Source organism: Chelonoidis abingdonii, chromosome 11, assembly GCF_003597395.2.
Source record: "Chelonoidis abingdonii isolate Lonesome George chromosome 11, CheloAbing_2.0, whole genome shotgun sequence".
NCBI classification, from domain to species: Eukaryota; Metazoa; Chordata; order Testudines; family Testudinidae; genus Chelonoidis; species Chelonoidis abingdonii.
The window spans coordinates 31,237,159-31,264,191 of NC_133779.1; the positions used below are offsets into that span (position 1 = coordinate 31,237,159).

Sequence of the window (27,033 nt, forward strand, 5' to 3'; positions counted from 1 at the left end):
AGAGGTATATAAAATCATGAGTGATGTGGAGAAAGTGGATAAGGAAAAGTTATTTACTTATTCCCATAATACAAGAACTAGGGGTCACCAAATGAAATTAAAGGGCAGCAGGTTTAAAACAAATAAAAGGAAGTTCTTCTTCATGCAGTGCACAGTCACTCCTTGCCTGAGGAGGTTGTGAAGGCTGGGACTATAACAGGGTTTAAAAGAGAACTAGATAAATTCATGGAGGTTAAGTCCATTAATGGCTATTAGCCAGGATGCGTAAGCATTGGTGTCCCTAGCCTCTGTCTGTCAGAGGGTGGAAATGGATGGCAGGAGAGAGATCACTTGATCATTACCTGTTAGTTTCACTCCCTCTGGGGCACCTGGCATTGGCCACTGTCAGCAGACAGGATACTGGGCTAGATGGATCTTTGGTCTGACCTAGTACGGCTGCTCTTATGCTCTAATCGCAGAAGCAATGTTACATAACTGGCGTGTAGTTTGTCAAAACTGGGATTTGGCACAGAAAATAGAGTCAGCACGCACATACTGTCTGAATGGTTTTGGAAAGCTACAGCTTGAAACGGAGCCTGCCATTCTTTGAACAAACTCCACGGGCAGGCATGCAGTAAGAGTGGTCACTGCTTGGTTGCACCATGCCAGTGTTTCTCGGTTGAGTCAAAGTGATGTAACAGGTAATACTAGGACCTCGCAGAGAGCAGCACGCCGGAGAGACAGTACATTCATATATAGTAAAAAGTCTTTATTAAGAAGTCAAAAAATAAAACTCTTGATACAATTTTCATAACCGTCAAGTCAGCTCAGCAAATATATAATCAGTACTTTAGCCATGTAAGGTTAAAGGTCCGTTATTTTCTTTTAAAATAAAATATATTTTAGTTCTTAAAATTTATTCAATAAAGTACATATTTTCCTATAAACTCCCTACATATACATAAGAAGTAAAAAATAAAAAAATAAAACTAAACAAAACAAAATAAAAAGGCAATCAAAATAATCTTTTTTTGCGACATGACGTGCTTAACTGTGCCCCGAACTGTTCCACGCCTCTTTTCTTCCCCAGTCCTCCCCGCAATCCCAGCCAAGACACCTGTCCTTTTCAATGCATTGTGGGCAGCTTTCACATTGGCAAAATAGAAGATAAAACTGTGTTACCAAAAAAAATATAGATATATTTATAGAACCATCAAGAACTGTCCAAAAAAAATAACTACATACAAAAAACCAAAAAATTATTATAATAATAAAATGCTTTTAAAAAAATAAAGACAACCCTTGTGTGTCCTAAAATAAAAAGTGCAACCGGACCTTTTCTTTCTGTTTATTTCACTTTGCAAACTGAATACTGTTATTTGGAAAGAACTGTTGAAGAACAGCTGCTCGTTCTCCTCCCCAGCCGCCACACCTGGGTTCAGAGTTAAAGCTATTCTGTAAACATTTGATTTTTTTTTCTCCCTTCTGCAATTTCATGCCCCTCTTTCCTGTCATTTTCCTCGTCCCTTCTTCCCCCTCCCGCCCCCGTGATCTTCCTCTCCGGCTTTCTACCCAGCAAGAAACATCGTCTTTCACCCTCCCCACCCGCAGTCCCAATCCAATCCCTTAAATAAAACGGTTGATTTAAACAGTTAAAAGTTCTTAAAAAGCTGTGTTGTAGGGAGAGGGGTGGGGATGGGGGGTGGCAGCCCATCCGATCGGACTCCGGATGGACAGCTAGGAGAAGATGTGGATGGCTTGAGTGGCCGGGGTGTGGCAGGCAGGGCACTCCGGCTCAGCTTTGCCGCAGATGCGGATGGCACACTCCATGCAGAAGAGGTTGTGGCCGCAGGGCACAAGGGCAGCGATGACCTCACTTTCGAAACACACCATGCACTCCCGGGAGCTCTTCCGGTGCCCGTCAGAGCTGCTGGAATCTGTGGGGGAGCCTGAGGTGCCGGAGATGCTGCCCGGCAGCGAGGAGGAGGAGGAATAGCCTGTGCTGTTGGAGAAGGAGGAGAGTGAACCCTGGGTGGGCAGCCAGGACAAGGTGCTGACCGGGTCGCTCTGGATGCGGCGGGCTAGGGGGTGGTCCAGGGCGACGCTGCTCTCTGGGAGGGTGGGGGAGTGCCGGGGCGTGGCCGTCCTGCTGATGCTGCTGTTACGTCTCTGCGAGCCGTTGATGGAGGAGCAGCTGCTGAAGGCCTGCAGGGGGTTGGAGCGCTCGAAGGGAGACCAGATGGTGGTGGGCGTGGTGAGGTCCAGGGCCAGGAAATCGAAGCCGAAGTCAGAGTCTTCGGAACTGAGCGGCGGCGCCTGGGACTCGCTGAAGTTGAAGCCATTGCTGGTGCTGTACGGGCTGGTGGGGCTGGCGTCAGCCACCCGGCCACTGTAGTAGGACTCGGTGGAGGTGCTGCCCAGGGAGCTCAGGCTGTCGTTGCGAAGGCCGGACGAGGGCCTGCGGGCAGGGTTGGGGGCTTTGGCCCAGAGGCTGGCTGCGCTGCCCAGCAGGTCGAGGCAGACGTCGGTGCCATTGGAGTGGAAGTCGTTGTCTGCGCTGACGTCAATGAAGGAGCCTGTCCTCATGGTGATGTGGGCTTCGATCTCCTCCCGGGCCCGGTCCACGTTCTCGGGCATCCCCGTCACCTCAAAGACAGGTTCTTTATCTCGGCTGGGCGTGACAATATACGTGTGCGTCTGCTGCTGGATCCTCTTGATGGTGGCCCCCTTGGGCCCCACCACCAGGCCCACCACCCGGTAGGGGACTCTCACCTGGATGGTGGTCTGCCCTGGCAGGTTGGGGGGACCCTGCACGGTTCCTGTCAGGCCGTTGACCTTGTTGCGAGTTGCTCGGATCATGGAGAAGTGTTCAGCAGCTGAGAGGATCTCCCGCTTGGCCATTTCCACATCCTCTTTCCTCCCGGTCACGATGAAGATGGGCTCCTCCCCTCTGACTGGCGTCTTGATGTAGGTGTTGGTTTTAGCACGCAGGGCCTTGATCTTACAGCCTGGAATGCAAAGGAGACAGAAAAGTGACACGTGTTAAGTTCCAGGTTGAAGCTGGGAATCAAGGACACCCTGCTGCCCGTGTTGGACAGAGGGCCGGGAAGCCAATAGACCTGAGACAATGCAGTAGTTTCACTAAATTCACACTTACAACCAGGAAACCTTCCGAGGCAGGAAGTTATAACTGAGTTCTGGTGAATGGTATGGGCTAGCGTGAAACACGCAGGCCTGCTGACCCCCCGTTGCCATGTCCGCTGGGGCAGGACCTTGGGACCCCAACCAGGAATCAGGGCCCCATCGTGTAAACACGACACAGATGGTCCCTGCCCCAGAAAGCTCCTTATCAAGGACTGAGACAACATGCAACAGGTGAACACAGAGGAAAAAGGGATGCACCCTTGGCGGAGAGGTGGGGGCAAGTCAAGGGGACAGAGACAGACACGCTCGCCCAAGTTAATAGTTACAGCAGCCCTACATGGTGGCCTTCCCCTCGGAGATGGATTGGAAGGAAGTGGCGGAGGAAGCAGGCACAGGAGTTACTTTTATCTCAACAGCAGGTTCGAGAAGGTGCAGAGAAATGACCCTTTTGAGTTTTTTAAATCCCAAATGCTTCCTTTATTTGGAGCTGGAGAATGTCTTCCCAGAGCTTAGGAGGCAGCAAACTAAGCGAGAGCAGCCTGCGACATGGAGAGCTGAAATGACCCTGACCCATGAGCATGCCAATGACCGAAGGATGGGGGTGAGGATGTTTGTCTAAACAGAGACCAGGCAGGCTGAACAGAAGGGGACCCCTCTCGCCCCCCCCCCCCCCCGACTCTCTCTCTGCCATGCCCATCTTTTCTTTCTTCAGTTCCCGTTACGAGCAGGTGTATTACTGTTAGCCTCTCGCCGGGGCCCCATTGAGACCCCCTGTCCAGACACACAGACGGGAAATTTCTTCCCTTCTTCCTTTGCTTTTGGGCTAAAAAAATTCACGTGTTTCTGCCTGGAGGAAGAATTCAAATGGAGGACAGGGAACGTGTCCACTAGGAGTCTCAGAGGGGCTGAATTAAGGGTCTATTTATGCAGCTCTGGCTCGAAGGTCTCTGGGACAGGCCAAGTGATCTAACCCAGTGGTTCTCAACCAGGGGTACGCACATCCCTGGGGGTAGGCAGAGCTCTTCCTGGGGTCCATCAAGTCCTCTAGAGATTTGCCTAGTTTTACAACAGGCTACGCAAAAAGCACTAGCGAAGTCAGTACAAACTAAAATCATCCAGACAATGACCTACTTACACTGCTCTCTATACTACTCGCTGAAATGTAAGCACAACATTTATATTCCAATTGGTTTATTTTATAATTATAGGGTAAAAAGGAGAAAGGAAACAATTTTTCCGGAATAGTCGCTGTGGCACCTGTGTATTTTTAGGTCGGATTTTGTGAGCAAGTCGTGCTGACACATGGGAGGCTGCAAGATAAATCAGACTCCTGAAAGAGGTAAAGTCGTCTGGAGAGGCTGAAAGCCGCTGGTCTAGTGGATGGGGCGTCGGCCTAGGACTCAGACCTGGGTGTTACTCCCAGCTCTGCCACCAACCTGCTACGTCACCTTGGATAAGTCACTTTCCCGCTTTGTGCCTCTGTTTCCCCACCCACCTGTCTGTCTTGTCTATTTAGACCGTGAGCTCTTCGTCGCTCACTGCGTGTGTGCAGAGCGTCTAGCACAAAGGGGCCTGGACATCAGCTGGGGCCTTCAGAGGCTACTGGAATACAGCCAGTAACTCCTTTAACGCTGCTCAGAACCCTCTCGGGGGATACGTTTCCGGCAGCTACATTCCATCTCTGCCCAATCTGTGTTCGCTCTACTTGCGCTCTCATAACTTTCTGTAACAAAACTGACACAAGTGACACATTCTAAATCTAGAGACCAGGCTTGTTTCCTGCCCTTCATTTCCAATCACGAAGGCAGAGGCGTCCACATCCTCTCTGCCTGCCCACGCTTTGGTTTCACCCAAACATTATTAAATCACCTGTACTGCGGCAGCACCTAGCAGCCCATCATGGCCCAGGACCCCATCATGCCAGGCCCTGTACAAACACACAACAAAAAGACAGTCCAAGAGAATCACCAGTAGATACTGATAACACCATGAGATATGCTAGAAGGACCCTGGTCAGGCAGGTTATCAACCTATCTAAGGCACACGTCCCTCACATCACTGTAGCGACAGCACTTCTCGCAATCTGCAAGGCATTTGTCATCACAGAACCCATGTGCGTCAGGGCAGTACTATTATGCCCATTATAGAGATGGGAAACTGAGGCAGAGAGACACTGACATGCCTGAGATCATACAGACAGTCTGTGGTAGAGCAGGGGCTTGAACATGGCTCTCCCAAGTCCCAGGTTGGAGCCCTAACCACTGGACCAGGCTCCAGGTTTAGGCTTTGTAGAAGTGTAGTAATCTGCACATAAAATGAGTCTCCTTTCACCACATCCCCACAGAGAGGCTGCAGTCAGATCATGGCCGCTTTTAGGAAGTATACCACGGCACACTGACAAGGGCATTAAGTGTGTCAGAAAATTAAAACTGAAAATTGTCAAAATGAGCAAGCAGAGTGCATTTATAGATGCCAAATCCTTGCTTTTTGATGGCGTTCATTCATCACTTACAAAATTCAGCCGGTCATTCACAAAGGGGTCTCCTGGTCATTCGTGTGAATGACTGGGCTCGGCTCTATCAAACAGAAGTTCTCTCACCGTGGTTAAATACGTACAACTCTGAAGAAGCCAACAAGAGAAATGAGTTACGTTTGAAACAGGAGCATCAAGGTGTCACTAAAGTCCGGGACCCAACCAGCTGTTCTGAGCTTGGGGCCCAGATATAGTCTATGGAGGATGAGAAAGGAGTGGGGAAGTAGTTTTTAAAAGCCCCAAGAAGACTCCCCGGCTCTGGAGATCATGCACAGAACCTAGACTGAGAAGCCCATCAGTCGCCAATCAAGGAGGTCATATTGGGTGGCGGCTATGCTTTCCCAAAGCCCACATCATGACAAAGCTCCAGGATGACAACTGTGGGGAACAGCTTTGCTCATTGCAGCGGACAACTGCATTTCTCTGGCCCATTGGGACTTCCTAACATCAGCTCATCTGTGTGGGGGCCAGAACTTTCTCGGGGGCTGGTCCGAGACTGTGGAATGAACTTCCTCCAGGAACTAAGGAACGTCACAAGTCTTCCACTCCCAGTGCTGGATGCATTTCTTTGACCTGGCTTCTCTAACATAAAGAGAGAGCAACATGTGTATTTAAAAAAAAAAAAAAAAAAGCAGGGGCGTTGGCTAAAATTCTACCAGAACAAAACACGATTCTGCACACATTTCTCCTCCTGGGGAGAAAAGGAAAGAAACAACATGTGGCGTGTATGGTCAGGGCGCATAATGCACATCTGGAAGGTGCTCGGATACTGCGGCGATGAGCATGGTACAACTATGCTCCTCTGGCACAACCGTGTATAAAGCAGAACAGGAGGCTTCATTCTAAGTTGGTCTGCATGAAGGATATTCAGACTGGTGTGACCACATGGATGCAGTTACATTGATACAACCTTTCTGACATATGCAGGGCTAAGCCGGCACAGCAGGGCTTATGCTGGTCCTACACCAAAGGTACTTCAGCAGAGAGAGTGACCCCTACTTGGTGCTGGTGCAATGTGCCGACATTAGGGGTTTGCATCAGGAGAACTAAATCAAGAGAATTTACACTGGAGCTAGTTTTTCAGTGTAGACAAGACCTCAGTCAAGACTCTGTGGTACAAGCCGCAGTGGGGATCTCTCCTACAGCTGGGGTGAGTAAGGAAGGAGACGTATGCCATTCTCTTGAGCCTCCTCCATCAGGGAAAGAGCTAAAATACAGTTACTCCCACATGGAGACCTGGTGACTGCACTGGGATTCCACATGGCAGTAATTATACAGGCAGATGGAGCCTCTGAAAGGATTGTAGCCTAAGATCTTGACTGTATTAAAGCACCAGTGACGTGCAGTGTTCAGAGAAAGACTGAATTTTGCTGGACAGAATGTAAAGGGGATTCTGTATTGAGGCTGCTGGACACACAGACAGACCCTGTGGTTCTCTCGATCTCTCTAAGTTCCAGCTGGCACTGCCCAGAGTCACCAACCTGCTCCCTAAGTCTTGGAGTGGAGCAGACAAAAAGGGATGTTGGTTCCACTACAGATCTGTTGTTCTAGGTGCTATAAAAGACAGCAAATAAAGCAGAGAAGCAAACCTGCTCACTGCAGAGAATTTAGCTCTTAGGTTGGCAACATGTAGATTTGGGGGCAGGAGCCCAAAGTCACTTGCGTGACTAAGGTACATTCCAGCCCTAGCCTGTGGCTACGTCTGCTCAGCGTGACCTATAGCAGATCCTCACATTACAGCAGAGTTAACGCTGGTTTCAGCACAAGTTCAGGATTAGATGCAGCTGACTGCCTGCGAGTTATGGCTATGCCAGGCTCTTTCCCCTTCACATCTCCCTCGGGAGGGCTTGGTATGTCAGCTGCTGCACACAGCAGGGGGCTGACGCTTGGCATGTTGGGGGTTTTCCACACCCACCCAGATGTGAATTTTTTTGGGGCCGATGGGGGAGCAGAATGGAGTGAGGAGAAAGAAAACCCAACAAACATATGCAGCTGGATTTTACTTATGGAAGCTGCTCCAACAGGGAGCGACTAGCCGATGACACTCCCTGATAAAAGGAGTGAAGATTAATTGCACGGGGGCCCTGTTAGACAGCCCCTCAAAACGGCGCTCTCTCTCACATGGCACGCCAGGTGTGGTCAGCCAGAATGGCCACAGGGCTATGTTTCTAGGCTCAGACTCCAGGACACACCTGAGTTCATCCCCTCTCGCAGCCCACTGGACTCCGTCTGCTGGCCTCTGGGAGGCACCATAGGAATCATAAAGCGCCACACCACGGTCAGAGCATGCAGGAAGCTGAATGTCAATTGAAAAGTGTTTGTCTCTTCTGTTGGTGGGGGGCCTTTTTTGGCACTAATTTAGGGCAACAACTGTGTGGGTGTATTTATGGGCTAGGGGGTGTAAGGACACGACTCATTTAGTAGCCTGCTGGGTGGGTATATTTATGGGTTGGTCAGTGCAGCCAGGTTTAGTCTGCTTAAGTGGGTCTGGGAGGCTGGGACTCCTGAATTACCAGCCTGGCTGTGTCACTGACGGGCTGTCTCTCCTGCAGCCAGCCATTTCCTGTTCTGGGTCCCATTTCCCCTATCTGTGAGATGAGGGTAACACTCTGGGTGTGGAGATGAACCATCAGGCCTACAAGCAGCTCCTTTAACCTGAAGATCTCAAAGCAGTTGCCACCAAGACAGATGTTCTCCCCAGTTCATAGATGGTGAAAGAAAGGAGCAGACAGGTTAAGAAACTGCCCAAAGTCACACAGCAAATAAGTGGCAGAGTTAGAACAGAACCCAGGTTGCCTGACTCATTGTCCCATTTTGGGACCACTTGATCACGCTGCCTTCAAGAGGCATGGCTGGCAGAGAGCTAACTCAGGGCTGAGGATCCTTTGTCACTCCTGGGTTTGGAGCAAGACTCATGTCTCCGGCACTCTCGAGTAACGTGCTCATTCGAATCTCACCGTGTATAGTAAACCGCTCAATCCCATGCAATGAGAGGTTGGGGGGGACCGGCACAAAGCCTGCAATGAAAGGGAGCCTTCTGCCTTTCTCGCTGGCCACAGGAAAGAACTACATACACTCCTAGGAGTCAGTCCTCAGCAATGTTGTGAGACAGTTATGTATTGACAGGGAAATGAGCCTACCATGTCAAGATGGCTGATGCATCTGTACAGTAACTCTGCTTCTATGCATCCATCACATTGATAAAAATCCATCTGCACTTCTAGGCTGACGTGATGCTGACCACACATTACACTGAAGGAAGTTTCCTACCCACCTTCAAGTCTCATTACGCTAATGATCTTGCCGGGATTCACTCTTCACACATTTCCCTTGACTCTGCCTTCATCAGGGAAAGGATGCAACTCAAACAGATGGTCAGGAAATGAAATGCAGCAGCAAAAGAGAGAAAAGTTCTGGGACTTGATCCCCTAGAAACAGGAGAGCTCAGAGTTCACACACACAGAGCTTTGGGCCAGGAATTTCAGTAAGAACTTTTCAAATCCCAAACTATTAAATGGTCTCACTGGACCCTTCAGTACAGAGCTGATCTGAAATGTTAAAGGAGAGTAACATTGGGTAAATCTGGCCCAAAATAATTGAATCACTTCCTTCATTCAGCAGAGATGAATGAGGATTCTGGGGTCTCCTGGCAAGAGCTATCAGCTGAACGGCACAAAGGAAGGCAGGCGTAGTCACCCGCTGCTCTGTTCACACCTGTAAGGCATCTAAGAACCTGGTTTGCAAAGGTGCTGAATATCCCCCAGCTCCTGCCAAAGCCGACTGAAGCCATGAGGGTTCCAAATCGGGCCTGAGGTCTTTGATTAGCAACATTTGATTTAGTTGGGGTTGGTCCTGCTTTGAGCAGGGGGTGGGACTGGGTGACCTCCTGAGGTCTCTTCCAACCCTGATCTTCTATGATTCACTTTTCACCCTTCATGCTGCCTGCTTTCCATAAGCAAAGCCTGATGTGAACGGGATAGCGCACCTGTCAGTACAGGTGGGACTGGGTGACCTCCTGAGGTCTCTTCCAACCCTGATCTTCTATGATTCACTTTTCACCCTTCATGCTGCCTACTTTCCATAAGCAAAGCCTGATGTGAATGGGATAGCGCACCTGTCAGTACAGCCGGCAATGTTATTTTAACAGTGTGTATTTTAAATATACACCACGCACACTGCATTCCTCTCCTATAAAATACAGGGCTGGTGCTTCACCACCAGGCACCTCGTGCAGCCATGTGTGCAAGTGTGTGTAAAATACTGTCATTGGGATCTGGCAGCGCTTTGCATTTGCTTGGCACAGGTGGAAGTGACAGCAGGGAAGAATTGGGCTCACAGTCAATGAAGGGTTAGAGCGGATACAGTAAAGGAAGAAAGCCTGGTGGATGTGCAGTGGGCTCGGAGTCCAGTGCATGCTCCTCTGGAGATGATCCTCACGCCTGGGATTTGAAACATTTCCCTTAAAAACCTCTCATGTTTCTTGGGAGCGTTAAAAAAAAAAAAAAAAAAAATCAGGAGCTTCTGAAAGGTTTAGTGAGGTCCAAAGTCCAAAATGGCAGCCACTGGTGCAAGAGGGCTGCTGTATTTGCATATGCTGGCCATGCTCCCAGTAATGCTTTGCAGCCTGGTATCTAAGGGCTGCCTATTATTCTGGCCCAGGAACAGTGCCATTCCTCACTTCTTGTTACGCCAGCCTCCAGCACGCGCACTGCGCCAATGAGGGGCTTATATTGTGAGGCCATTGAAACAGATGCTATAGCTGGGCTTCCTTTGGGTGCACAACAGAGGGGAGAGTTCATACAACTGCTCCAAAATAAAACCAAACTCTGCTCCTCTTGCTAAGGCAGAAGCCCTCAGCATGAGAGGTTTCATGCTGAGATCAGTAGGAAAACCCACCCTCTTTGAACAGGTACAAGGTACCTGAACTTCCATCACCACCAAGATAAATCCCAAAGGGACACAGCCGCTTCACAAATCAAGCACCACCCAGATCCATCTCTAGTTAAAGCCTTAAGAAATACCCTTCTCTGAATAATTCTAGTGGCCACCAGATGACACCATTGCTGCATGGGGGAGGCATCTAATCCCCAGGGAAATTCAATACGAGCTGGGGAAAGGCTACTCTTTAGTGCCGTAGGGGTTACAGGGTGGGGGGCAGGTCTGCTGAACACCCACAGATTCATTTTCAGGCCAGAAGGGACCACTATGACCATCTGTGTAGCACAGCCCAAGATTACCAGCATCATCTCCCTTTCACAGATCACATGCTGAGGTGGGGAGGGACGAAATGAACCCAGGACCTCTGCAATGGGAGATGAGGGCGATATCCCTAGAACATGCAGGGTCAGCACTGCTACATTCTCGTCACGCACCCTGTGCACACCCTGGAAACCAAGGCCGCAAACAGCAGACCAAATCGGGATAATCCGGATCCTGGTTACAGTGGGAATGGAGCAGTATTTGTTGGTCCTTCATGTTCCCTTCTTCAACTCATTGGTTCATCCCATTGCTGAGGCCTGGCAAGATGTAAAGCTGACAACAATTTCCAACTGTTTAAGAAAGGCAAATTTGTTGTGCCCGTGAAAGGTGGGTTAGACGAGAAAGTGGAAGAGTTTGTCGACCCCCTTGAATGATGTCCCACTTCCAGTCAACATGGAAAAAGTGGACTGTGGCTGAGGATTTGCTCACGTTCAGAGAGCTGCTTGATGAGGAATGACTGAGCTGCAGCTGCTGCAAGGCCAGAGAAACGAGCCTGTGTTGATGAAACATATCATAAACAAGAGGCTAATCAAGAGAGTGAGGATGGTTTTGAGGACGTTCCACCTCCAACCAACTCTAAGCTGTTGAAGGTTTTGAACAAACTCTGGCACTTTTCGCAGCTAGAGGGACTACGTCACAGGGTCCAGAGGTCTCTTGGGGACACTGAATTCCATCTCCAAATCAAAATTGTGACTGAGAAGAAGCAGAGCAAATTCTTTCACCTGAAATGAGTTTATCCATTCATAATTAATTTACCAGTGGATACTGTATGAACAAAATGCATTTGGATGTGGAATAATACTTTAATTTAGGTTATTACAGTATTATTTATTTGTTTAGCAGATGCCCTTATCCAGGGTGACGTACAGGGCATATGAAGCATTACAGGTAAGTGCGAATATAAAAAATGTTTACAAGTAAGAGCAAAGAGGCTGTGTTTGTTATCAGGGTCCATGTTTGATGGTTCTCAAAACAAAAACATGATACTTTTATAATGTTAACTCAAGGAATACCACTTCATTGCTACAATATGTTAGCAGGCTACAAATGCAGAACAGAGCACATGTTAAAATGTACAGCATGGACACTAATGCAATACTGTAGCATTAAAAACAAACACTGCATGGTGGCAATTACAGATAGTTAACAAGTACTGAAGCTATTTTACGTCTCAGAAAAAGCAGGCTGTCTTTGGTCAGACGAAACGCCCCATAACAGCAACAGCTGCTTAGGAGCAACACAGCAAAAAGGAACGAGTATGTTGCTACTAGCGAGTATCTTCTGTAGTGCTTAACTAGATGGGTCCAGCTACAATGGTACCGCCCTTTACTGTGGCTGCGGTTCTACTGGTATCAAAGCTCTTCCCGTAGAGCTTATGCCTGTATGGGAAGGGGAATAAGCCACATCAGTGCTAGGAACCTTTATACCAACAGAACTGCAGCCACACAGGGCATTACCAGTACAACGACACTGGTAAAATAAACCCCACTCCAAATGACCACCGTTATAGCCATATAAAATCTGTGCGCAGCCCAGGCCTTAGATTCCAATGGAGCTTAAGAACGTGCTTCAGTGCTTCGCTGAATCAGGCCCTTAGTAAATGGCCAGAGAAGAGTTTCAGAGGGAGCTCGCACAGTGCAGAGGGTCAGCTGCTAAGGTGCCTGCCACAGCAGAAGGTGAATGGCTGGCCTGGATATACAGACTGAGCGGCTTGTAATTTACAAGTTGCAAGGGCAGATCCAACCTGAAAAAAATAGACAACAGAAACCTGTACAAACATGTATTTAAGTAACAGCCAGAAACCAAGCCACGCTGGGGACTGAGACGACACTGCAGTATACACACAGAGCGCTGGGCAATGGGAAACGGTGCAGGCCGTGGTTCTGTAGAGAGCAGTCACAGATCTGTTAGCACACTAAGGAATCCCGACCCGCACACAAAGGATGCCGTATCCTATGCAGGGACAGTTACTAGGTGGCAGCTGGGATGTCAGGGAGAGCACCAGTATCTGGAAGGGGTCTTTGTTCACTAAGGATGGAACAGGGCAGCTGAGCTGTGAAGAGGGCAAGGGTTGGAAATCGGAGCACTGGGGCAGGGGATGAAGGGATGCAGACAGGCAGGACAGCCCCAGAGAGCTAGGACAGAGGGAAGCCGTACTGTCTGGAGAAACCACTGGGGAGGGAGCGGTATCGACCGGCCTCATCCGAAGGGTGATGAAATGGCTGAATGGCAGGCCTGGCGGTGCCAAACAGGGAGAAGAGAGCTGCCCATCAGAGCTGTAGAGGGGCCAGTAATGTTCCCAAAGGTGGCGGTGTGGCTACACTTAGTATGCAGGGCACCTAAGAGCCCTAGTCACGGCCCAGGATCCTGATGTGGAAGGTGCTGTACAAAGCCAATCCCTGGCTCAGAGAGCTGGGTATGATGAGCCGCATTGCTGTACGGTATTAACACAGAAGAACAAGGCTGTGCTTGGCAGGGTACATCATTCGGGGGGGGAGGGGAGGAGAAGGGCACAAACTTTGCTACAAGTTTAATAACAAAGTGAGATCTGCGTTTCTATTACAGACCAAAGTAGGGGGAGGGACAGCTCAGTGGTTTGAGCATTGGCCTGCTTAAACTCAGGGATGTGAGCTCAATCCTTGAGGGGGCAATTTGGGGATTGGTCCTGCTTTGAGTTGGGGGTTGGACTAGATGACCTCCTGAGGTCCCTTCCAACCCTAATAATCTATGATTCTATGAATCTCGCTCGGCCCCCGGGGGAATCACTTGCAGAGACATTCCAGTTTGTAACTCATCCATTCGCTCCTGCTTGGTGTGACAAACACACCGAGAGGTTCCCTCATCTCCAACTGCAGTAGGTTATGTTTCACTTCAGGGTCCTAAAAGAAAACATTCAGTCCTGACTTAGGCCTCGATCGGGACAGCATGTCAACAGGTGCTTAACTTTAAGCACGTGCTCTAGTACCACTGAGTATCAAGCACGTGCGGTTCTGGACTGGGAGGCTTTTCTCCGTGCAGGGCGGGGGGTGATGGGGGAAAAGTGGCGATAGCTGTATTCACACCAAGCATCCAAGCTTGGCCCCCGCCCACATCTCCACCCAGCAAAGGCGGCTCGATAGACTGGTTTAAATGGGATCCTGCTCTTGAAATCCTCCCTTCCAAGCCCCAGTCACCTGCTGACATTTATACTCTGCTGTTTGGCCAGATTCCTCTGAGTCATTTTAAACGGCGTGTGGCTCTCTCCATGGCCCCTCCTCCAGTGCTGCAGGGGCAGAACGGCTACGTTTCAATAGCAGGCACATACGTCGTGATAATCATCTTCCACTCACATTCTGCCTTTCATCCCTGAGGGATCAATGATGTGCTTTAGAGGGAGACGCTAATGTACAGAACCCCACACAGGAATCGCAGAAGCCACTTATGAACTGCACCCACCTCTGGGGTGGAAATGGTGTGTTGCTGTGCACTGTTAAGAAGTTACCATCCATTTAGGACAGGAAGTGAAGAACAGCAGAAACAGGGCAGAGGCAGAATGCAGTTACCCAAGCTGGAATCTGGGCAAGTCACCAGGGCTATGCAAAGCATCATGAGATGCAGGATGCAGGACATGCTTGGGGCTCTTCTCAGCAGGGAGCACTTCACGAATGCCAGGGGTGGGGCAGTAGCTGCTGGAGCCCATCGCCTCCCTAAACTGACCTGGGGTGATGGTGAGAAACCAGAGGGGGATTAAGAGTCCGTCACTTCTAAGTGTCACTGGTCCTCTAGCACACTCCGAGACCAAACACAGGCCAGCCTGCAGTGCTGCCATCCCGAGCTGCACCACGGCAAGTCTGAGGATGGGCAGGGCTTACCTACAAGAGACGTTTACAGCACTAGCGGCTGGGACAGTCCCTTGGGAACCTCTAGAACAGGGGGCCATAGTTTGCCCCCTGGCCAGCACATCTCAAGTAACCCCCTGGGACAGGGGCTCTCTCTCTGGTGAAAGAGGCTGCTCAAGCATAGTTGCTATGCACATCTCCACCTCCTTTCCCTGATCCAAGGTCTCATGCCACTGTTGGCAATACAGAGCTTGTAATCCCTCATGTAACAGAACAACACTGGAACAAGAGGCACCAGGGCTGCAGCTAGACGAAGAGGAGAACCATCCCATAAGCACTTCTGTTGCACTCTTCAGCTCCAAAGCGCCCTGCAAATGGTAATGAATTCAGCCTTACACCACCACTGGGAAAGGCAGGCATGTGCTGTACCTCTGTGCTTTCTCCAGGTGGTGTGGAAGCTGAGGCAGGAAGACCAAGCCACTTGCTTCAGGCCACAGTGGAGAAAGTCAGGATACATCTACCCTGCAAAAAAAAGCTTGCGGTATGTCCACACAGCTACTAGACACCCGGGGCTGGCCCATGCCAGCTGGCTAGGGCTGCAGGGCTGTTTCACTGCTGTCTAGACATCTGGGCTTGGGCTGGAGCCCGGGCTTTTGGACCCCGTGAAGTGGCAGAGTCCCAGTGCTTGGGTTCCAGATCAAGCCAGGAAGTCAACACAGCCATGAAACAGCCCCACAGCCTGAGCCCTGCAAGCACAAGTCTGCTGGCATGGGCCAGGCGTGGGTTTTTCTTTGCTTGGGTCAACTGACCCAGGGTCTCTCTATGGAGCTAAAAACTGCAGTGTAAATATTTCCGCTGGGGCGCCGAGACCCACCACCCTTCCCAGGTTTCGGAGCTCGTGCAGGAACATCTAGACTGCTATTTTTAGCCCAGCACAAACCCAAGTCAGTTGACCTGGCTTCTGAGATTTGCTACTGTGGGGGTGGGGGGGAGTTTCAGTGTAGAATACCCTTAGTGTCAGCCAAGATTAGCTCCCAGATAATGCAGTGAGAGGAGAGCTCTGTAATAGCACAGAGTGTTTCTGGCCCTGACCTCAGACCAAGGGGAAGACACATTTGGGAAGGGAATTGCAGACTGACATAGAGGGATATGATAAAATGCTCCTTTTATCTGACATGTTGGGCATGATGGCAGAGAGAAGAGCTAGGCTAGGGCTCAGAAAGGAGAGAGTTGAGTAAAAAAAAGGAAGACCATTAGCGGGCCTAGGTGAGAGCAATACATCATCCCCCATGTGAAGCTGGGACTCGTGGTCCTTCAGCATGTTCTCGGTGTTGGAACTACTGGGACTCCTGGAGTGAGGTCAAACAGCGGCCGTATTTCACCCTTCTCGAACACCTTTCCTCCAAGGATCTGTACAAACGTCAACTCTTCTAAATCCCTTGCCGAGATAAGAACTGTCCCCATATCACAAGCGGGGAAACTGAGTCCCAGAGAGAGGAAGTGACTCGCCCAAGGTCACACCTCAACTCCAAGTGAGAGCTAATAGAACCCAGGAGTCCTTTTCCACCTCCAATCAATGGTAACTCGCTGCCTAGCTGAAGAGAGGGGATGTCAGAAGCGTGGGCTGGTAACCTCCCTCAATTCCTCTGCTCCAGTACCCCGCCCCCACCCAGCACTGATTTCATTAGTACTGCTGTGGTTTTTGCTGGTTCAAAAGCAGACCATATTATGGCAATTAATGCCTACAGCACTCCTTTGAGCCGGCCCCGCCCAAGGCCAGATTCATGACCGGGTTTGCATGCAAAGGCATCACAACATAATCCCTCTGGGCTGAGCTGCCTTTTGGAACTGCCATATGCCAGCCGAAGCAGTACGGATGTGGAGGAGAGGGGAAGGGCCCTATGCTCCCCACTCTCAGGCAGCTTGCGGGAAGATGCACAGTTGTTGGGCACCTGCAGCAAAACCGCTCCAGCAGCCTCTTGCCCTGGGATGGGGGGCTGCTCGCTCTCGGTTTGAACAGCTCGTTTCTGTAAGCTGAGCTGATGAGAGCCAGTTGTGGTGACTGAGCAGATGTGCTGCTTTACACAGCACAGGCCAGCGTCGGTGGGTCCCTCAAAGTCCCAGGGAACAATAAAGTTAACAGCCTTGGAAGAAGGGTGGGGAGTCACAGTGAACGATGTATTTCATGGGTCAGCCTTGACACAAGTATCTAGTTACACACTCTGATGGGGAAACTGCTGCCCGACAGAACGGGGCTCGTGAAGTCTTTCACACTCAGTCTATTGTAACAGTTCAGTTTGGTGATTATGGCAGCTGGGCTACTAAACACAGTACCATCAGGGCTGGTATCTGCGTTCCGATTACTCCCAGAAAGCACTAGGTGGTCTTCAGACATATTGGAAGGCAAGGTCTTTGCTCCAAAAAAACTTGTGTGAAAAGCTCTGCCGATGCACCTCAATCCAGATGTGCAGCCCCCCCAACCGCTATTCAGTCTCTGGGATCTCCCCTGAACTCCTGCTCTGCCGATGCACCTCAATCCAGATGTGCAGCCCCTCCACCGCTATTCAGTCTCTGGGATCTCCCCTCAACCCCTGCTCTGCCGATGCACCTCAATCCAGATGTGCAACACTCCAAGTCCAGGACTTCTGCCTGAATACACACACAGAGTCTTTCTGGACTGCACAGCAAGGGTGCAATGTGGATAAAACGTCCAATGGTTGCTTAGGTCCAACTGATTTCACCCATGACCCTTCCACTGCATTCTACGCCTGCAGGGGCCAGTGGTGCATTTATCCTTGTAAACATCCCTGAAACAAAGCATTTCCCACACTACACCTCATGCTCATTTTCCTTATTACAACTGATTTAGGAGCTAAGGTAGCAGAACCTTTACAACACGGAATCGTAACACAGAAGAAATATATTACAGTCATAGAGGTGGGGCTTAGCAACCCAAGCACAGATCTAGCAGACAGCAACACTTAAATTCTTATCCTGGCTCAGAAACAATCTTTCAGGCCCAGGAAAAGTCAGTTAACTTCTTGGTCTTAGTTTCCTCATCTGTAAAATGGGGATGCCTAAACTGCACAAAGGCCATATTCTCCAGTGGTCAGCTCAGCAGCCTGGGGAGTTAGGAGACATCAATTCTAGTTCCAGTTCTGCCACTGGCTCAGTGTGACACTATGGGCAAAATAAATCCCCATTTTACAGACAGGGAAACTGAGGCAAAGAGAGGGTTTTCTACCCTCAGCTAAAATATCAATTACCTCTAGTAATTTAACCCAGACTAGGCATGACAGCAGGGCCCTGAGGCCCCCTGGGGGGCCACAAAGCAAGGCCAGCATTTGACTTGCTGGGGCCCAGGGCAGAAAACTAAAGCCCCACTGTTTGGAACTGAAACCCAGAGCCTTGAGCCCCCACCCAGGGCTGAAGCCAAAGCATGAGCAACCTAGCTTTGCAAGGCTCCCTGTGGCATGAGACCCAGGCAATTGCCCTGCTTGCTACCCCCTAACACTGGCCCTGGCTTTTATATGCAGAAAAACAGTTGTTGTGGCACAGGTGGGCCATGGAGTTTTTAGAGCACGTTGTGGGAGCCTCAGAAAGAAAAGGGTTGAGAACGCCTGTACTAAAGAACACTGGCAATGGATCTCTGCTACTTTCTCTTAATTGGTAATTCTACTTCATTGGGGTGAAAGGTCATCTGCTGGGACATCCTACTAAAGTAGATGTGACTTTAACATAGAAGCATATTGTAAGGATTAACATTCATGTGTCCATAGTGATCAAGGGATCTTGGTACCCAATTTATTCTGGAGCTTGTATTTCACACCAGTTTCATGCAGACAAAAAATTCTTAGGACACTGCAGTTATGCACAGAAGCCCAGTCATTTAAAACCACAGCTCTCATCCCTCTGGTGGGGCTAAAAAAGGCTCAGAGATACTTGGGCAGGGGGCCTCAAAACCACAAGAGCACTACCTGTTCTTCCAAAAAGGATTGAGGGCACAGTGGAAAGTTAGATCCCATGTCAGGGGAAAGTTACAAGACAGATCTGCACAGAGCCAAGAATTTCAAGCAGACAACCTGTGAATGGGAAGGGTTTGATTTCACTTCTGCACTCAAGCTGAGCTTGATGCAGGACCAAGACGAAGTAAAGTCACCTTTGTGCCTTCCCTATTCTGGGGCTGGGTCAGATCCAGTTTGACCTTGATGCAAGTTGGAGCAGCATCAAAACAGTCCTAATTTGCACCAGTTGTCTCAAGGGCTTTTCTGGTGGTTGAGAATAGCTACATCCCCTCTCCCCTGGAAATGTCCTGACATGCCCCTCCATGAGGTGGCACACAGCCAGGGCAGCACCAACCTGATGGCACCCTAGGAATTTCTTGGTGCAGGGAGAATCCCTCCAGAGCTGAATCTGCCAGCCCTCCTACTACTTTATGCCGAGAGAGGTGACAGAAGAGGGGCCACAGAGCGGATCTGAATCAGGCTCAAATTGTTTGGAAGAGCTGGGAGATGGGGGAGACAGGGAACACGGGAAGAGGAAAAAACAGAAAAATATAAAATTAAAAGGTATTTCAATATTTACCCTGTGGGGTGGGGGTAGTGGAAGCAACTACATTCTGTTAGTGTTATGAACCCAAGTTTCTACCCCATTTCAGCCTCTGCATGCGCTATTCCAGGGAGCTCTCTCCCTCACAGCATGCCACTCCTAAATCACATTGATTATTAATGCCCTTGCAGCGTATTTGCATAAACCACACCAGTTCCCAGAGTTTGACAAGCATCCAGGCTTCCCTCTGCACCAGGTATTTCCTGGAGGACTAGGAGCACGCAACCCTTATTTTAATTTAATAAGGATTGATGAGACGTGGAATTATGGCTTTTCTATAGTTCAGTCATCCAAGCAGACAGCACATCTGAGTTCCTGAAGGGGCAATGGACTCTGGTTTGGGATCCTAACAGTTAAGAAATAGAGAAGACCTATTAGATAATTCAATCTATCCCCCAAGAGACGATGGATCAGAGATTAAGTTGGTACTTCCTGTGGCCTTGGCCAAGAAGCAGTGAGATCCTGCTATACTCTGACCCAAGAGTCAGTGAACCAGGTATCATCCTTGCAGGGCTCACGCCCGCCTTTCGCTGCTTCACGAGCTCTCAGCACAGCCTCCAGGGATAGAAAGGTAACCACAGAAAGTTGAGGCTGAGCATGAGCAGTTGGTGTAAATCGGGATTGTGGATGCCTGGAAGTGGGCTGGAGCTCTGGGAGCAGGCCAATGGGAAGCAGAGAGTATGATGTCATCATGCTAATCACAGCATGGCTCTAGCTAACAAAGAGAACAATGGGGCTGCCACACCACCCCACTTCCACCCATGAAAAACGCACAAGGGCCCCACAAATGCTTTCCATCAAAATGAAATGATCACCAGGAGCCACACACCTACAAAGCCAGGCAATAGTCAGAGGTCGAGGGAGGAAAGGCTGCACCTCAGACCAAACATACGGGAGGTCAGTTTGCAAACAGATAAGATTCAGATCTCGATGATGATTTTTGATACTAAAAATGCCCATTTGATTTATTTGGGGTTTTTCTTTAAGGCATAACTTTAAAGACTAAAATATATTTTTATTTTAAAGAAACAAAACCCACCCAGCACACGCCCAGCTAAGTACCACAAGCATTGAGGCGTGCCCTTGTGTCCTTTTGTGACAGATTTTTTTGCAGTCAGGGATCCCTATGCCCCTCCACAGCTACTTCATAGCTCAAGTGTTTAACATATTTTAAATTAGTAGATGAAATTAAGAATCCAACTGAGATCAATTAAGGCTGATAGTAAATATTACATTAAGTGTGTGTGTGAGGGGAAATCATTTAAATAAATGGAAGTATTTTCATCTATTTCAGTGTCATTTATACTTTACAGTCTATTTCCACAGACTTGAGAAGTCCAGTAATCATGAGAACTTTGTGGGTGTGTATCTATCTATGTAATATACACAGTGTGCAGCAGGCCTGTATAGTTTAGACAACAGCAAACTCTAGTAAAATATTTACAAATGTGGAGTCATTTTAAAATGGCTTGTTTATAAAACAGAATTAAAAGTGTCTCTACATAAAGTGTTTGAAGGGGTTTTATTTTTAACAAGTTTCCACTCCACACTCCTCAGCACAAAGAAACAAAGACTAAAACTGACCCAAATCAAAAACTGGGATGGGTCAGTGCATCTCATACTTTCTGATTGCTGTCTAGGGGAAAAAAACCCAAAAAACACAGAACACACATTTCTGTGCATGTCATGGTTCTCCAAGAGACAGGCAAACACCTTTCTAACTAGATACTGGTACAGAGCAGTGGCACAGGAGTATTTAAGCTACAGGAATCTCCCTTTCTCTCCAAATCTACCAATGTCCTCCGGTTCCCAAGTCGAGTTATTCAGACACTAATTACATATGTAGGCTCTATTAAAATCTCTCAGTACATATAGAGGGAATATTTTAAGGGACATATATATAGATATTTTGGCTTATTATACAGACTCATGGACTTGCCTCTCCTCCTTTCTCCATTTCGGATAGTGTGTTACCTGAAGGTATCAAAACTGAAAAGCTGCCTGTAATAGAGTGGAGGAATTGAAAGAGTACAAGAGAAGAGAGACACAGACAATGGGTAAAACAAAAAGAAAAAAAGGCCGCTGAAGTTTACCTTGTCTCCCCACAATCTCCGCTACATGTTCAGAGCTGGGGACAGGGACACACTCAGTCATGTTCACGCTCTTCTTTCTGCTTCCAATGATGCTCATCTGTTCAGCTAAGATGGAGTGGTGGTGGCTCAGGTGGGGGTGAAAGTTGCTGAACACATCTGGAGGGGAAGTGATGCTGGAGGCGGAGGGGCTCACATCTGGATCCAACATTGGCAGCCCCCCCAGCATCCCAACTCCCCTGTCCAGCCCTGACCCATGGTCCATTTCATCCAGCCCTCCATCCCCAATCTCCAGCACCTCCTCCTCCACTCCTCCTTCTTCGATCACCCTTTCTTCTGCCTCCTCCTCCTCCTCCAGCCCCAAGATGGAGAGCTGGTCCAGGGCAAACCTCAGCGCCGCTGTCGCTTCTTCCTGATCGGGCGGGGGCTGCTGCTGCCCCGCTCTCTCCGGCTCGGGCTCCAGCAGCGGCTGCTCTTCGGCCCCAGCGGCGGGCGGCGGCGGGGGGCTCAGCAGCCCCAGGCAGTGCGAGGGGCAGCAGGCTGCCTCCCCCCCGTCGGGCTGGTAGATGGAGCTGGGCATGCTGGAGAGCCGCTGCTGGCTGCTCCCTTCTCCCGGGGCTGACAGCTCCGCCTGCACTCGGAGTCCTCCCGCTCCTGCTTCTCCCGCGCCGCCGCCTCCTTTGTCTGCTCGCCGGCCGCCCGCATCCAGCAGCAGCAGCAGCGGCGGCGGCGGCGCTAGAAGGGGCGGCCGAGAGCAGCGCCCCCCGCCTCCCCCCACTGCTCCTCCCAGAGGCCCGGGACGTCAGCCCCAGCCCAACAATGGGTCAGGGCCGAGCCGGGCGCATGCGCGGCGGCCCGGCCTCCCGGCCCATGTGGCCAGGGCAGGGAGCAGCCAACCAGCGCCGCCTGCCGCCGGCGGGGCCGCCCACGGGCCACCGGGGAGGGAGGGAGCGGGACGGGGGAAAGCACGTTGCGAGGGAGCGCGGCTGGGGCCCGCAGCGCAGCCCTTGGAGCGGGTGTGGCTGAGTCCGCCCTGCCCAGTGCTCTGGAGGAGACAGCGGGATTGCTGGGGGCAGCCGGGCTAGGCAGACCGTGCCCTGTTCCTCCTGACAGCACCCCCAAAGTACTGGGTTGTCACCGCCGGAGGCTGCCCTAGGCCTGGGCAATGACATAATGAGTGACATCTAGCAAGGGACAGAAAAGGCGGCTTGGTAAATACGTTAGCAGCAACAGAAAGACAAAGGAAACTCCCGCAGCTCCTCTCCTTGCTGGCCAAGGAGCGCTCAGTGGACATCAAGTAAGGTGAGATGTTTCATGGCTGTTTTCCTTCAGTCTTCACTAAAAAAGGAAACTGGGACCACATGTTCAATGTGGTATTAACAAAGGGGAAGGAACACAAACCACCCTAGGGAAAGAATAGGTGAGAGAGGATGTAGATAAGTTGGATGTAGTTAGAGTCACTAGATGACCCTATTTTATAGGGACAGTCCTAATATTTGGGGCTTTTTCTTCTATAGATGCCTATTACCCTCCAATCCTGTCCCAATTTTTCACACTTGCTGTCTGATCACCCTAGCTGTATTCAAGCTGACAGTGCCTGATGAAGTTAACTGTAGGGTGCTTAAGGAACTAGCTGAAGCAATGTTGGACTCGTTAGCCATTATTGGTAAGAATTCATGGAAGAGAGGCAAGGTCCCAGAAAACCAGTAAAGGGCAGACATAATACCAATCTTTAAAAAGAGGGGACAGAAACCCAGGGAACGTATAGACCAGTCAGCCTAACTTCAATATCAGGAAAGATACTGGAACAAATTATAAACAAGCAGGTTGAAAGCCCTTAGCTGATGATAGGGTCATAAGGAATAGTCAACATGGATTTGGCAAGGACAAATCATGACAAACAGCCTTATTTCCTTCTTCGGCAGGGTGACTAGCGGCTGGGAGGAAGCGGTAGTCATGATAGAGCTTTATTTTAGTAAAGCTTTTGATATAGTTCCACATCATATTCTTATAAGCAAACTAAGGCAAGGTGATCTACTCTAGCTGTCAGTACTATAAGGTGGGTACCTAAAGGTTGAAAGACCATCCTTAAAAATAGTGGCGGCTCAGGTTTGCTGTCAAAGGGGAGGCTATATCTAGGGTGGGGTTCTACAGGAGTCTGTCACTATTCAATATTTTCATTAATAGCTTGTCTAATGGAACAGAGAGTATGCTCACAACATTTGTGAATGATACCAAACTGGTAGGGGTTGCTAGCATGTTGGTGAACAGGATTAGAGGTCAAAACAACCTTGGCAAATTAGAGAATTGGTCTGAAATTAACAAAAGGAAATTCAGTCAAGATGAGTGCAAAATACTACACTTAGGAAGAAAAAAAAAATCACACAAAACTACAAAATAGGGAAAAAAACTGGATCGGGTGGTTACAGTGGATCATAAATTGAATGAGAGTCAACACTATGATGCAGTTGCAAAAGTTAACATTCTGGGATGTATTAACAGATGTAAGACACAGGACGTAACTATCTTTGGCACTGTTCTAACTTGGCACTGCTGAGGCCTCATTGGAGTGCTCCATGAGAATCTAAAGGACAGCCACAAACATGATCAAAGGTTTAGAAAACCTTACCTCAGAGGAAAAGGTTAAACTAAACTAGGCATGTTTAGCCTTGAGAAAAGAAGACTGCAGGGGAACCTGATGACAGTCTTCAAATAACTTAAGAGCTGTTATTAAAGAGGACAGTAATCAATTGTTCTCCACATCCACTGAAGGTAGGACAAGAAATAATAGGCTTAATCTGCAGCAAGGGAGATTTAGGTTAGACATTAGGAATAACTTCCAAATTACAAGGATAGTTAAGCACTGGAATATGCTTCCAAAGGAGGTTGTGGAATGTCTATTGTTGGAAATTTTTGAGAACAGGTTAGACAAACACCTGTCAGGGATGGTCTAGGTTTACTTGGTTCTACCTCAGCGCAGGAGGCTGGACTAGATGACCTCTCAAGGTTCCTTCCAGTCCCATATTTCTATGATTTTCATGTGATGCAGCTCTCCAGACCACCAGCAGTTTCTATAATGTAAGGAAAATGTCAGGCAACCTTAATATGAAGGTTGTTTCCAAACCCCCTATAATTTAAGTTTACCTACTCCTTCTGCTCTCTTCTTTCCTAAAGAGTAGCTCCCAAGCTAATACAGCAGAGTATAAATATAGACCTTTACAGACAATTGCCAAGTAATACACCTCGTGGGATCCTAGAAACAATGCATTAGAAACCTCCAGCATTAAGTAGGAAAGAGCATGTATTTACCCCCTGCCTTTTTTTTTTTTATTATTGTTTTAAAAAACTAACCTTCGATAACCTCAGAATAATCTAATTCACACTGCGTAATAGTCTGGGCATTTCTTGTGAACACCAGCAATAAAGACAAAAACAAAGTATATTAAATAAATAAAATATGATTCAATGTGCACTGCAGGATTATTATATCAAGGATGGAACAGGTCCACTAGATCCCAGTTTACCAGCTTAATAAAAAGAAAATTTAAAAAATCCAACAAAACATGGAAATAAAATGTGAAAACAAGAAACCTCATAACATTAGACTTTGTGGGCTTCTCCTGTTTCCTGCTTTCCCCCATCCCTTTGTCATATCATTTAACCGAGATTGTAAACTCCTCTAGGGAAGGACAGCATCTTTTATTTGTGTGTAAAGTGCCACAGACGCCTACGATGCTGTTAGATAATAGATAAAAATGTAGTCCACGCCTCCTGTAGTGACAGGGCAGATTTCCCCCACAGGTGGTATTAAGCAAATATTAAGCTGATCCTTCTGTATATGAATGTATATAGCCAGTCACAGTATTGTGTGTTAATGAATGCTTCTCTCTCTATGGTCTTTAGTTTTAAGTGAATGAAATTTTATACACTAAAATATCAAAATCATGCTCCAATGAACTTAATTGGACTGAACTTTAAATGCGTAATGGATACCTTTGTTAATACATGCAGTTGCATTCCGAATTTCTAATTCCCACCCCAATCCCATTAGTTACTTATCAGATTTTGGAGGATTTTAATACATTTTTCATTACTATGATTATTGATAGTGTGATATTTTTCTTAGCAGTCAACAAAGCAGTCTCTTTCTTGTACAGATTACTTGTTAAGAACTATATTTTCCTGTTTTTGTTTACATCTCATTTTATAAATACTAATCATCCGCCCTCAAAAAGGGAGATGGTAGAGAAAAGAGAAGATGTTTGATCCTCTCAGTGATATTTCTCTCTGTGAAGCTTGTTTGGGTTAGAATTCTTATGAAGAATACTGTGACAAAGTTCCTCCTCTACCTTGGTGGGTCCTGCGCTTATTGGCGGATTTGTTCACCTCAGTGATCTTCCCCTCTTGTGGAACCCACAGTCTGGGTCAGCTCCTCCTGTGTCTGATCAGGAGTTGGGAGGTTTGGGGACCCGCCCGCCCTCTATTCCAGATTCAGCAGCCCTGTGGCTGCAGGCGTCTTAGAGTCCTCTTGGAACAGCTGCATGACTGCTACAACTCCCTGGCTACTCCCCATGGCTCCTCCAAACACCTTCTTTATTCCTCACCACAGGACCTTCTCCTGGTGTCTGATAATGCTTGTCCTCCTCCACTCCTCCAGCAGTACCTCTCTCACTCTCACTCCTTGCCCCAACTCCTACACATGCTCCTTCTCCTCGGCTCCTCTGCCTGACTGGAGTGGCTCCTTTTTAACCCGGTGCCTGATTAGCCTGCCTGGATGGCGCCAAGTCTCTAACAGCCTGTCTGCCTTAATTGGTTCTAGCAGGTTCCTGATTACTCTAGTGCAGCCCCTGCTCTGGTCACTCAGGGAACAGAAAACTATTCATCCAGTGACCGGACTCCTGTACCCCACTGGTTTGGGTCTGTTACACTAACCTAAATCTCCCTTGCTGCAGACTACCTCTTGCCTACCTTCAGTGGACAAAAAGAACAACTGATCACCACTCTCTTTATAACCTCCCATAAGATATTTGAAGATTTATCAGATTTCCTCCCTCCCCAAGTCTGACATCAACAACACTCCTATTAATACATACCAGAATATTAGCGTTTTTTGCAAGTGCATCACATTGTTGACTCTCATTCAATTTGTGATCCATTATAACCCCCGGATCCTTTTGAGCAGTATTACTGCCTAGCCAGTTATTCCCCATTTTGTAGTTGTGCATTTGATATTTTTTCTTCCTAAATGAAGAGCTTCATACTTGTCTTCACTAAATTCGTCTTGTTGATTTCAGACCTATTCTCCAATTTGTCAATGTTGTTTGGAATTCTGATCCTGGTGTCATTCACAAATTTTATAAGTATATGCTTCACTTCAGTATCCAAGTTGTTGATGAAAATACTGAACAGTGCCAGACCCAGGACAGAACCCTGTGCAACACCACTAGATACATCCTTCCAAATTTGACAGTGAACCATTGATCACTACTCTAAGTACAGATTTCCATGGACCATTCCACTCACTACCCAGTCTCCTTTCAGCCAACTAGGAAAGGCCATATTCAATGGACTCCTACCAACTATCCATCGTTTCTGTGGAGCT

The 27,033-nt window shown here is 48.5% G+C and overlaps 1 protein-coding gene across 1 annotated transcript; it reads right to left on the bottom strand.

Moving 5' to 3' along the window:
- Positions 1-733: 733 nt before the first annotated feature.
- On the bottom strand, positions 734-22,147 carry MEX3D (mex-3 RNA binding family member D). The gene is made up of 2 exons (XM_032798977.2): positions 21,435-22,147; positions 734-2,987 (listed from the first exon to the last, which is right to left on the bottom strand). Exons 1-2 carry the CDS (start codon positions 22,009-22,011, stop codon positions 1,717-1,719), a joined length of 1,848 nt encoding a protein of 615 aa, XP_032654868.1. The 5' UTR covers positions 22,012-22,147; the 3' UTR covers positions 734-1,716.
- Between the last annotated feature and the right edge of the window lie 4,886 nt (positions 22,148-27,033).